This window comes from Mastigoproctus giganteus, chromosome 9 (genome assembly GCF_048544385.1).
Source record: "Mastigoproctus giganteus isolate SK-2022 chromosome 9, ASM4854438v1, whole genome shotgun sequence".
In the NCBI taxonomy this organism is placed as follows: domain Eukaryota; kingdom Metazoa; phylum Arthropoda; class Arachnida; order Uropygi; family Thelyphonidae; genus Mastigoproctus; species Mastigoproctus giganteus.
This window is the reverse complement of record NC_143583.1, coordinates 116,815,107-116,827,175: the sequence shown is the minus strand read 5'-3', so window position 1 is coordinate 116,827,175 and position 12,069 is coordinate 116,815,107. Positions and strand designations below refer to the sequence as shown.

At 37.1% G+C, this 12,069-nt stretch overlaps 1 protein-coding gene across 3 annotated transcripts in view; it reads left to right on the top strand.

The window, feature by feature from the left end:
* The window catches only part of LOC150080668 (fibrillin-2-like), a 1,460,049-nt gene that overhangs the window by 587,398 nt on the left and 860,582 nt on the right, over positions 1-12,069 (top strand). For all 3 annotated transcript variants that reach the window (XM_090381969.1, XM_090381968.1, XM_090381967.1), the window contains exon 21: positions 3,743-3,871. In XM_090381969.1, the coding sequence (XP_090238095.1) occupies positions 3,743-3,871 (129 nt within the window). The remainder of the gene's footprint in view (positions 1-3,742; positions 3,872-12,069) is intronic.

The window sequence follows — 12,069 nt, the reverse complement described above, 5'->3', positions numbered from 1 at the left end:
CCTTAGAAATTTTTCCGCCCTGGCACTTTTCGTTTTTTAGACTCATTGTTTTTTCAGGAAGAGCTTTAAAAAACAACCCTGTTTCGCTTCAAAATCACGACATAAATCTTCCAATTTGACGGTCCACTCTGTTACAACCCCAGTATCAACAGATCCACCTTCACCACTTACGGTTTTCCAAGAAATTTTATGCCGAGTTTTGAACTTATCTAGCCATCCCACAGAAGCTTTGAACTCATTTACTCCCATAGATTTCGCAACCTCCAAAGCCTTTTCCCTAATAATAGGCCCATTAATGGGAATTTTTTTAGCACGTTCGCGACAAAACCACTCATACGTAACATTGTCAATTTGAAGTCCAACAGTTTACGGGAATGATTTTGAACCTGATCATTTACGTGTTGCCAAAATTGTTTGAGCAGTTCATTTTTTTTCCCTTTAGGATGTCGCTTACCTGCGCCTTCCCGATTTTGAATTTTGCAGCGAGATTGCGAACGCTATTTTTTTGCCGATCATTTGCATTAATGAGTTCGACTTTATCTTTTAAAGTTAAATGTTTACGAGAAGACTTCACATGACACTGAACAAAACTGAAAACTGAAACTGAAAAGACGAAAGGCCGACCATATCCCCACCCCCTGCACACACCGAATTCATCAGAAGTTTTACATGTGCCTTAAAATTCTTGAAAAAGGGTTTAGAACCGTGACGTAAACCTTGATAAAATTCAGAGAATCGGAAATAGAAAATAAACACATGATTGAGGCAATGCGTGGAAGAAAAGTTCCTAGAAAAGGGCCGTAAGCTCGCCCTCTGTTTGTTATGGGGAGATCAAATTAAGTGCTAATCTAAACGAAACAGTGCAGATTGCCTGTCGGCGTCCGTTACAGAGAATATCCGCTAGACAGAAGCTGCAAACACGTTAAAACCAATAGAGGTGAGTTGGGGAATTTGAAAATGTCCGTTGTAGAGAGATATCCGTTAACGGGAGGTGTCCGTTAGGAGAAGTTTCACTGTATATCTCTTTTGGGGATTACCATGACTTCTAATCTCTCTTGGCACAAGCACATTACAAATATTGCTTCCTCTGCATCTAAAAATCTTGGTTTTTCTCTTTCGCTCTCGGCGTTACTTTTCTTCAAAAACAGCTGTTCCCTCTGTACAAATTGCAAATATGCCCTACCATGTAATATTGTTCCCACATCTGGGGTTGTGCCCCCAAAACCTCTCTCAGGCTTCTAGATTCCATTTAGAAGAGGGCAGGTAGGTTAATTAATGACTCATCTATAACAGAGTTTCTTCACTCGCTGTCTCATAGACGTACTGTTTCTGCTGCATGCCTTTTCTACAGATATTTCCATGTGCACTGTTCTTCTGAATTGGCTTCTAGAATTCCTGCTCTCTTTCAAAACAGTCCGAACATGTGCCGCCACCAGCCAACATCCATTTACTGTCCAACTTCAAACTCATGAAACCAGCTTTTCATCTTCCTTAATTAATTATTCAACTGCCATTTTCTGGAACAACCTTCCTACATACGTATTTCCTGAAAATTACAGTCTACAGAAGTTCAAGTCCAATGTCAACAAATATCTTCTTTCGTCTTCTCAACCTCCAACCCAAGCACGGTACTAAGTACTATAGGTTCTAATATCTCTCGTGCTTGGGGTTTCATAAAAAAATAAGTGAGAACAATGATCTTCAAAAAAAACTCCTAGATATAGACTTTTTAGAATTTTTAAATCTAGTATTATAAGTGGTCCAGTAATTGTATTATTGGTATTATAGCTTGTCAGGATTTTTATTTCTTGATATTAAGAGGGTATTATAACCTATCAGGATTTTGGTGTGTCAGTATTACGGCTGGTCATTTTTATTTCTCAATTAGTAGATAGCATTAATGGTTTTAAAAAAAAATTATGTCATGCAGTAAAATTCTTGCTGCACCATCCAAATGGTTAAACCTGAAAAAAGTTAACAGAGATAGTTAATGTGGCTGTGTTATTTAATTTCTTCAAGGTTCATTTCCCCATTTTCTCGGTACCAGCAACAACTTTACTCTGTCTTGCTTTTGACCTCAGTAAAAGGCCTTTATATTAATTAGGCCATGATTTCCCCCCCCCTACCTCATTTGTTATTATAGGATTGCTGTGGGATATTTCAAGCCAGTAGTTAAAATCAAATGAGATTTGTATTCTTTATTATTTGATTTTTGATTGACAATCATTTTGCTTCCACTGAAGACCAAGTTCCATATTCAGCAGTGATCTTCAGGTTTATGTTCAACTTAGAGACAAATATCATAAATGATCATTCTGTCTAAGTTATTAATACCCTTTTTATGTTGCATAGCACCATCTGAATGGGTGATTTCTCTATCTACCTTTAAAAATCTGAGACACTATCAAGACAGTTATTTGAAAGATACTGGCTTCTCATCAGCTGAAAGGTGGCTCTAATTAGTAAGCTTCAACTGGACTGTGAATAATGTATTTTGTCTGACTAATCAACCAAGTGGTGTTTGTGGAAGTTAAAACTTCTATTTAAACATATTGCAATCATTATGTGTGCCTTTAACCCCAAGAAGTGGGCCGTCTTTGTCCGATGTAGTAAAATACTATAGGATTGTAGGGGGATATTTCAACTCAGTATCCTAATCCTGGCAGTATCTTGGATTTTTAAATGTATAGCAGATTTGCATGTTTAGGTGATTCTATATAATTTAAAAAGATATTAGCAATTCGGCAGACAGTGGATAATAGTATTTATCGCTAAATTGAAGTTGAGACCATTCTTTAGTGCCGAGTGCTCCGGCCTCTGTCTTTACTCAGCATAGAATGATCCTTATGGTCAAAAATTTTGTTTGCTTTCTCATTTTAACCTTTAACAGGAAAATTTTCACAAAATAATAAAAAAATATATATATTCTCTCTCTCTCTCTCTCTCTCTCTCTCTCTCTCTCTCTCTCTCTCTCTCTCTCTCTCTCTCTCTCCCTCTCTCTCTCCCCCCCCCACTCACCTTTCTCCTTGAACCTTCAACAAAGTAGACATTTACAGAATAGACAAAGAATAACAGCTGGTAATATAAACTTCGAATGATATCTTCCGGTGAATTTGAAGAAACACCAAACTGGATTTGTAATTTTCTTCTTAAAATAATAAAGACATAACTGATAAGAAAATATGTACATTCGTTATAATGTTTTTCCCATTAATGGGAACCATTATGAAAACAATGATTATCTGTGGGTTATACCAGAGAAAATGGCAGTATAGCTCTCAGCAAATTAAGCTGAAAGAGCTTAATTTGCAGATAATATTAATTGTTTTAAAGAAGTTAATTCAAACAATATGTCAATAAGTTAATAAGTTAACAATATGTCAATAAGTTAATCAGTTAACAATATGTCAATAAGTTAATAAGTTAACAATATGTCAATAAGTTAACAAGTGAAAGGTACTTTAATTAGGCTAAAGTACCTTTCAGATACTTGCAGTTCAGATTGTGTGTATTTTATCTTCTACTGCTCACATCTATAAGCAATAATTTTGTATGGTTTAGATTTGTATCATTAATTTTGTTTCCTTATAAAGTTTGTCAGCTGAAATAAATTCTATCTTACAGTATAGTAGAAAATAGTAGGCAGTGTTCAAAAGTTATAGCTTTTCAGCTATTAATATTGCTTTTAATTTTACTGTATGGTTTGAATTTTACTTTTTTTTTTTTTTTTTTTTTTTTAAAGATGTCAATGAGTGTGAAGTGTTCACAAATGCATGCCAAGGAGGTGGACTCTGTGTGAACACAGAAGGTTCTTATCACTGTAACTGCCCTCCTGGACTTACGCTTGATCCTAGTGGAGTGAAATGTGTTGGTAAGTTATATGCATTACATAATATAAAATATTGGTGTAAATATGCCATAGTGAACTCATAATGAAAAACTACATAAGTGGTGTAAAGGCATCGATTTAATTGTGTCTCATATTGTGACTACCTTCACAACAAGTTACCAAATATTGCACTACCTCGAATAAGTAACACCTCACTAACAGAGAACACTATTGTTACTTATTCTCAGTGGGCATGACCACCCAGACAGTATTGTTTCAAGACTTATTGGCCTATCCTTGGTGGGTGGGTGGGCAGCTACCCTGGTGTTGCAATCATGTCAACCCAGTTGTGAAGCTATTTCCACAATATGAGAGATGCCAAAAGGTGTGCAAGATAATACTTAAATAAAATATAAATGCTCAAGGCATAATGTATTATTGGTTTAAAATACACTATAAAATATCGTAAATACACCATAGTGAACTCATAATGAAAAACTAAGTAGTGTAAAGGCATCGATTTAATTGAATCTCATATTGTGACTACCTTCACAACATGTTATTAAGTATTGCACTACCTCAAATAAGTAATGCTTCACTAATAGAGGAGACTATATATATAAGAATGAGAATAAGTAACAATAGTCTTCTATATTAGTGAAGCGTTACTTATTTGAGGTAGAGCAAAACTTGGTAATTCATTGTGAAGGTAGTCACATTATGAGATACAATTACATCGATGCCTTTACACGACATTAGTTTTTCATTATGAGTTCACTATGGTGTATTTACACCGATATTTTATAATGTATTTTAAACTCATAATATATTATGCCTTGTGCATTTATACTTTATTTATGCATTGCACAAGTACAAATATATTCCATTAAATCAACTGCATATTTCCTTCATACATTATTTAATTCTATCCTTTTTAACTAAGAAACTTCCCATGATCTTTGTACAGAGAATGAGATTTTTGTATAAATATTTAAATAGATACCTTTTGTAGACAGAATGAGTAGTTAAAATAAAAAAAAATTATTCACTTTAAGGCTAAAATAAATAGTTAGGCTTTTAATATAGTTTTCTTTTATTGTAGACTAACTGTTGACCCAGTAAATATGGAGAATAATTAACTAACATATGAAGAAAGGAAGTGCACTTTCAGAAGTGGTACTGAGAGTATGAAAACATTAAAGAGTTTCAGCATGTATTGGAACATCATTTTGGGACTAAATTGTCAGTGCATCTCACAATAACTCACCTTTGTGATAAGTTTGAAGGACACGGAATCCACAACAATAAGAAAAGCTGTGGGAGGAAAAGCATATCGAGAAGTGCAGAAAATGTGCGAGCTGTAAACAGCTTGTTTGTTATTTGGTTTTTAGGAGCATTAGCAACTAAGGCCATATTGCTCCGGGAATATGCGGTGGTCATTCCCTGACCTTTCCGCATCCTCTGTATTTGGTGGTGACGGACTCGAACCCCGGTCTAATCAAGAAGCGTGTGCTACGCACTGCTGCTTCTTCCCACCTGGCTACGGAGGCGCCTACTGTAAACAGCCAAGAGGTGCACATGACCAGTCACCAAAGAAGTCAAAAAGACAGGGTTCCCAAGAATTCTGTTTCAGTAATTGAGTATTATGAGAATCTTTAAGGACATGAATTTCAAACCTTTCATATTTCAGGAAGATGATCCTGATTGAGAATCACAGTATTAGTAGTAGTAGTAGTAGTGGCATGTGATGCAAAAAAGTATTGTGATTCTCCATCACAAAAACAAATCAGATTCACTGCCAGAAGGACAGTGAATTTGATGATTTTCTGGATACAATCACATGATCAAACAAAGTAATGTTGAGATTAAATGGCCATTTGAAAAGTCACAACTGTCTTTAGTGGGCCAGCAACTATCATCTCCTCACCATACAGAAAAATGTCAACCTACCAGGGAACAGTGTGTGGATGGGATTCTCCTGTTGTGGGATACTGGACCTTACCGATTTAATGATACACCTATTAGGCAGAGTTATCTTGAATTGTTAATGATTGATGCAGTTCCTGCAATAAGAAATGTTTTTCTGGATACATTTATATACTTTCACCAAGGTGTGCACCTCCACATTTTCACCTTGTTATCCATGGCTGCCTGGATAGCTAATTTTTTCAAATTAGCATTAGCATTAGTAGAGGCATATGATGCAAGAAAGCAAGCTTATGCAGCATCAGCCAAAAAAAAAAAAAAAAAAAAAAACCGCTCCTATTTCACCTCTCCATTTGTTCCAAATACCTGTCCAGCTCAGCCTTAAATTTATTTAAGCTATCAACTTCCACACACGTCTATCTTACAACTGTCTTTCCTCATTTTGAATTTGTGCCCTCTCAGGTGATTATTCTGAGCAAGAGGAAGAATCCCATCAGCATTGAGCATGCTCAAACCATTCAAGGTTTTATACACCTCAATCAAATCACCTCGCAGGTGCCAAGTCTCCAGACACTGTAATTTGCAAAACCCTTTGTTCCATTCACTAATCTTGTTGCTCTTCTCTGTACTCATTCCAACAGCTCTACATCCTTCTTAAAATGAGGCCTCCAGACCTGCATACAGTACTCAAGGTATGACCTGACCATTACCTTATACAAGGGAATAATCACCTCCTTATCCCTGCTAGAAAAATTCCTGTATATCATTGAAAAGACACCATGAGCTACTCTTGCAGACCGTCTGCGCTGCTCAAAAAACTTCATATCTGCTGGCACAATTACCCCCAGCTCCTTTTCATTCTCTACCACTGTGAGTGTAATACCATACAGTTCATACGTTACTCTGGGGTAGGTGCTTCCCACATGCAAAATTTTACAGTTGTCAATGTTAAACTTCATTTGCTACCTCTCAGCCCATCTGCTCAGCTTTTCTAGATCCTGTTTCAGCAGTGTACTGTCACTAGTGTCCTTAACAACCCTGCCAATCTTCGTATCATCTGCAAACTTGGATTAAGCTTGATATACTATCATCAATATCATTTATTAATGCAGAAAACAACAATGGACCCAACACTGAACCCCGAGCGACTCCATTAATAACATTAGTCCACGAAGAGCAGTGTCCATTGATTACCACGCTCTGTCTTTTCTCACTCAACCATCCGTTTATCCATAGCAGCAATTTGCCTCCAATGCACACTGCTCCAATTTGTTCAGCAGTCGTCTGTGTGCAACAGTATCAAAAGCCTTTCTAAGATCCAAGTACAGGCATACCTCGGTTAACGTTACCTCTGATAACAAATCTTCGATATAACGAAGTCCGCAATTTCAAGCCCCATTTAACATAAAAAAAATATTCTAGTTTAATCACCTCAAATCTAAACAAACTGAAGAAATTACGGAAACCTTTGGGGCTTCTCGTGGTTGGTTCGAGATTTTTTAAAAAACGGGCCAGGATTCATAGTGTAAAATTAACAGGAGAAGTTTCCAGAAAAACTAAAGGAAATAACTGAACGTGAAAATTTTCCACCAAATTTGGTGTTCAATGTTGACGAAAGCGGTTTGTTCTGGAAACGGCTACCAACAAAAAGCTTCATTTCTATTGAAGAAAAATCAGCTGCTGGGTTCAAAGCAGCCAAAGACCGTTTAATGTTACTCTTTGGATCAAATGCCTCTGGCGATTATAAATTAAAATTGTTATGAGTTTACCATTCAGAAAATCCGAGGGCGTTAAAAGGTAACATAAAAATGAATTTACCTGTAATATGGAAAGCAAATAGAAAAGCGTGGGTTACCAAGGAGTTATTTACTGATTGGGTTGTTAACCACTTTTGTCCTGAAGTAAAACGGTATTGTCAAAAAAACAACTTTGAAGAAAAAGCTCTTTTGTTGTTAGACAATGCTCCGGGACATCCTACTGATCTTAACACGTTGGACACATGCATTCCTGTCAAAGTTGTGTTTCTTCCAGCAAACACAACTTCCCTGATTCAACCATTGGATCAGGGAGTAACAGCATCATTTAAAGCTTATTATCTGCGTCGAACTTAAGCAATTTAACTGAACTAGAGGATAAAGAGGAAATGACAGCTAAAACTTTTTGGAAAAACTACACCATTAAAAACGCAATTGAAAACATTGATAGTTCTTGGAAAGAAGTCACTAAGAAATGCTTAAATGGAGTTTGGCGAAAAAGATGGCCAGAAGTTGTACTAGAAGAAGAAAATAACATCCAAGAAATTAGAAATGAAGTTATCCAGATGGCTCAATCAATAGGTTTCGAAAATGTCGATGAAGAGGATGTTAGAAATTTATTGAATGCAGAAGATGATGGTTTTTCAGTGGAAGATTTAGAAAACCTTGTTAGCAACGAAGACAAAGATAATGAAGACGAAGTTAAAGAAGTTCCTGCCAAAAAAGTGTTAACAACCAAAGATTTAAAAAGGTGATTAAATGACATTGAAAATGTTTTAAATTTTTTTAGTGAAAATGATCCTGATTTAGGAAGAAGTTTTATTGTTAAGCGATCAGTGTTAAATGCAATAACTCCGTATAGGCAATTGTTAAATGAAAGAGAAAAAAAGCATAAGCAATCAACTTTAGACTCATATTTTAAAATGTGATTTCACTTTGTATGTAAGTTGACTGTTTATTTAATAAAACTTTTCTTTGTTCGAAAAAAAAGCTTTTCATTTTCTTTACGTAGGAACGTATCCCTATTCTGGCCATAGTATTTTTACCTCTGAAAACGAAGTTTTGCTTAACGAAGTAATTTCGTGGAACGCATCCTATTCGTTATTCGAGGTATGCCTGTATATAATATCAAAGTTATTCCCTGCATCCAGTTCTTCTGTGACCCCATCATAGTATCCAATCAAATTGGTCAGGCAAGACTTTCCCTTAACAAAATCATGCTGTGTCAGAGCTATAACTGAAGTCTTGTCTAGATGATCCTGCAGTGCTTCTTTAACCAATGCATCCATTAATTTCTCTGGAATAGAAGTTAAACTAGAAGGTCTGTAATTACCTGTGTCTCCCTTTGATCCTCCTTTCTGGATTGGGGTCACATTTTGAACATCTCCATTCCATGGGATGGAATGGAGTCCAAGAAGCTCTCATAATTGTGGCTAAAGGTTTGCTTACTTCCTTTGCTGCCTCCTTTAATATAACTGGATAGATTCCATCCACCTCAGGTGCCTTTCTTATGTTTATCTTCAACAATTTCTCCTCCCATTTACTCTCAGTTATTACAAAATTATCTATCTTACTCAGAGTTTAATTAATACACCTCTGGCTTTCCTCTCCCTGAATAACTGCTCACGTGTGAATGTAGATGCAAAATATTCATTTAGTATGTTAGCTACCTGAGCAGGATCATCAACAGTTGAACGATCGATATCCAGTAGACCAATCTGATTCATCCTCTTCCTTCTAGTGTTTACATAAGTAAAGAACTCATTGTTTTTATTTGCATCTTTTGCCAAAGATTTCTCGTAATCTGCCTTTGCCCGCCTAACCTCCTTTGTGACTTGGTGACACACCAGGTTATATCTATCATAGGCTTCCGTGTCACCTGATAATTTATATGTATCGCATGCATTTTTCTTCTCTGCCACATGTCTAATTAGTTCATCTGACTTCCATTTAGGCCTAAATCTTGAACAAAATTTCTTAGTTGGTATGAAAAGCCTAGTAGCTTCCAAGATTAATTCTTTGAATGCTTCCCATTTTGAATTTGCTCTTGGTAACATTATCAGTTGGTCCCACCGTATAGAATTTAAATACTGTCTCAGACCACCAGCATAGTCACCTTTACAAAAGGAAAAACACTTCCCTTTACCGCTGATGGTAGTTAGCTCTTTGAGTAAATCCCACTTCAGCATAGGCACCTCCGTAGCCAGGTGGGCAGGGGCAGTAGTGCATAGCACACGCTTCTTGATTAGACCGGGGTTTGAAGAAGTGATCACCCGTGATCACCAACTACAGAGGATGCGGAATGGTCAGGGAATGATCACCCCATATCCCTGGAGCAATATGGCATTAGTTGCTAATTCTCCTAAAAACCAAGTAACAAACAACAACAAAAACAACTTCGGTACACTGTGATCACTGCTACCTAGTGGTTCCTTTATCTTCCGATTCTTAATGCATGAAGAATCACTACTGATAATCAGATCAAGAGTATTACTTCTTCTAGTTGCCTCCTGAACATGCTGCTTTAGAAAACAATCATCCAATAAATCCACAAAAGCCTTGCTAGTGTGTGAGTAATCAACTCACAAATTCCAGTCAATATCTGGGAAAATAAAATCTCCCATTATAGGACACTCCGAAATACTGGCCCACTCTATTTCTCTGTACAGTTGTTTATTATACTCATCAGAGTCATTAGGCCTATAACACACTCCTACTCTCAATTTTGCTTTCCCAGTGTCACACCAAACTGACTCAACACTGCACTGTCCAGTCATGTCGACTAGCTGTATTTCCTTGGATTTTATGTGTTTCTTAAACAATAGCATGACCCCCTCCTCCCTTCCTATCCTGTTTATCCTTCCTGTACAAATTATACTCCCCAAATTTCAGTTCTGCATTCCTTATATCTGTGTGACACCATGTCTCTGTTATCGCAACAATATCTGCCTTTGAAGTTTTGACTAACACTTCAAATTCATCAAATTTATTTACCAAACTCCTAGCATTCGTGTACACGCAAGTATACTTGCACTTGTTTCTATTCTTAGCTACCCTAACACAGCCCATGTATTTCTTGTTCTGTAATGACTCTGAGTGGTCTCTGGAATCCCCTGCACCTTATTTTCCAGGCTGCTGCTCATTTCAATAGAAGCAGTGCAAGAATCACTTTCACCTCTGCCAGAGGCTACTGTTAATCTATTACTCTGTATATCCTCCCCCCAAGCTAGCAGTTTTCCGACCCCCCTAACTCTGCCTCGAGAGCATCAGCAAATATTCTTGCACCCTTTCTATTTAAGTGTATCCCATTGCTGTAGACGCAGTCTCTCCTGTTAACAAGCACAGACCAGGCTGAGAAAAATTATACCAGCTTGAGCCTTGCACAATCTCTCCAATTGTTCGACAAAGCTCTCATCATATACTCTCTGTCCTATTGTGTCTAGCAGAATTGCAGCCACTTTCAAATTCAACCCTAACTCATGGCTTTTTTTCAACATTGATCTGTACTTGTTAAGTAAGCATGCTAGTGCTCCCGATCTAAAACTGGACTTTGAGATGGCCTCTGGTGTTGAAACAAGTGCACGAACTATCCAAAAACGGCTTTCGGAATGTGGTCTGCATTCCTATATCAGCCCGAGAAGAAGCCTTTGTTGACCCAACAAATGAGGAAGAAGCGACTTGCTTGGGCTAAAACTCACATTTCATGGACTAAAGAGAAATGGGACAAAATCATCTTTTCTGATGAATCGAAATTCAACCTGCATGGCTCAGATGGGAAGCGATATGTCAGAAGACTAAAATCGGGGATATGCCATCCTGACTGCATAACACTGACTGTAAAGTTCCCTGCCAGTCAGATGGTCTGGGGATGCATAACAAGCAAAGGGATGGGGCGAATTAAGTTTATTAACGGAACGGTGAATGCAGAAACCTACACTGCTATCTTGGAGGAGTGCCTGAAACATTTTATTATGGATCACCACACATACATCCAAAACTGTATTTTTCAACAGGAATCAGCACCTTGCAACACAGCAAAATTGGTAAGTTTTATGCTATTTAGATTTAATGATGAGTTTGTCTTCTTGTCTCACAAGGCTTAAAACATACTTACACCATTGTTTTCCCTCATTTTTCTCCCTTAAGGTGCAGTCATACCTCAGAAATGCCAGCATTTCATTGTTGGACTGGCCTGGCAACAGTCAAGATTTGAACTCTATTGAAAATTGCTGATTCATAATGTTGTCTAAAATTGCTCAGAAGAAGCTGACAATTAAGATTCTGCTGCAGGAGAGCGTTGTAAGGATGTGGTACCACGAACCTGGGCAACTGTATGTCCAGAAATTGATTAACTCTATGCCAGATTGCTGCAAAGCTGTAATTGCAGCTTGAGGAGGAACAACAAAATATTGAGGACTTATTTTGCTAAGTTTCAGTACATAATACCATTACGTTAACTTGTCATTTCAGTTTGTACACGTAAATGCAATAAAATGTATGTTTGTTTGTCATGATTGCCATTTGCATGATTTCTCATATTTCCATTAATTATACATTTTA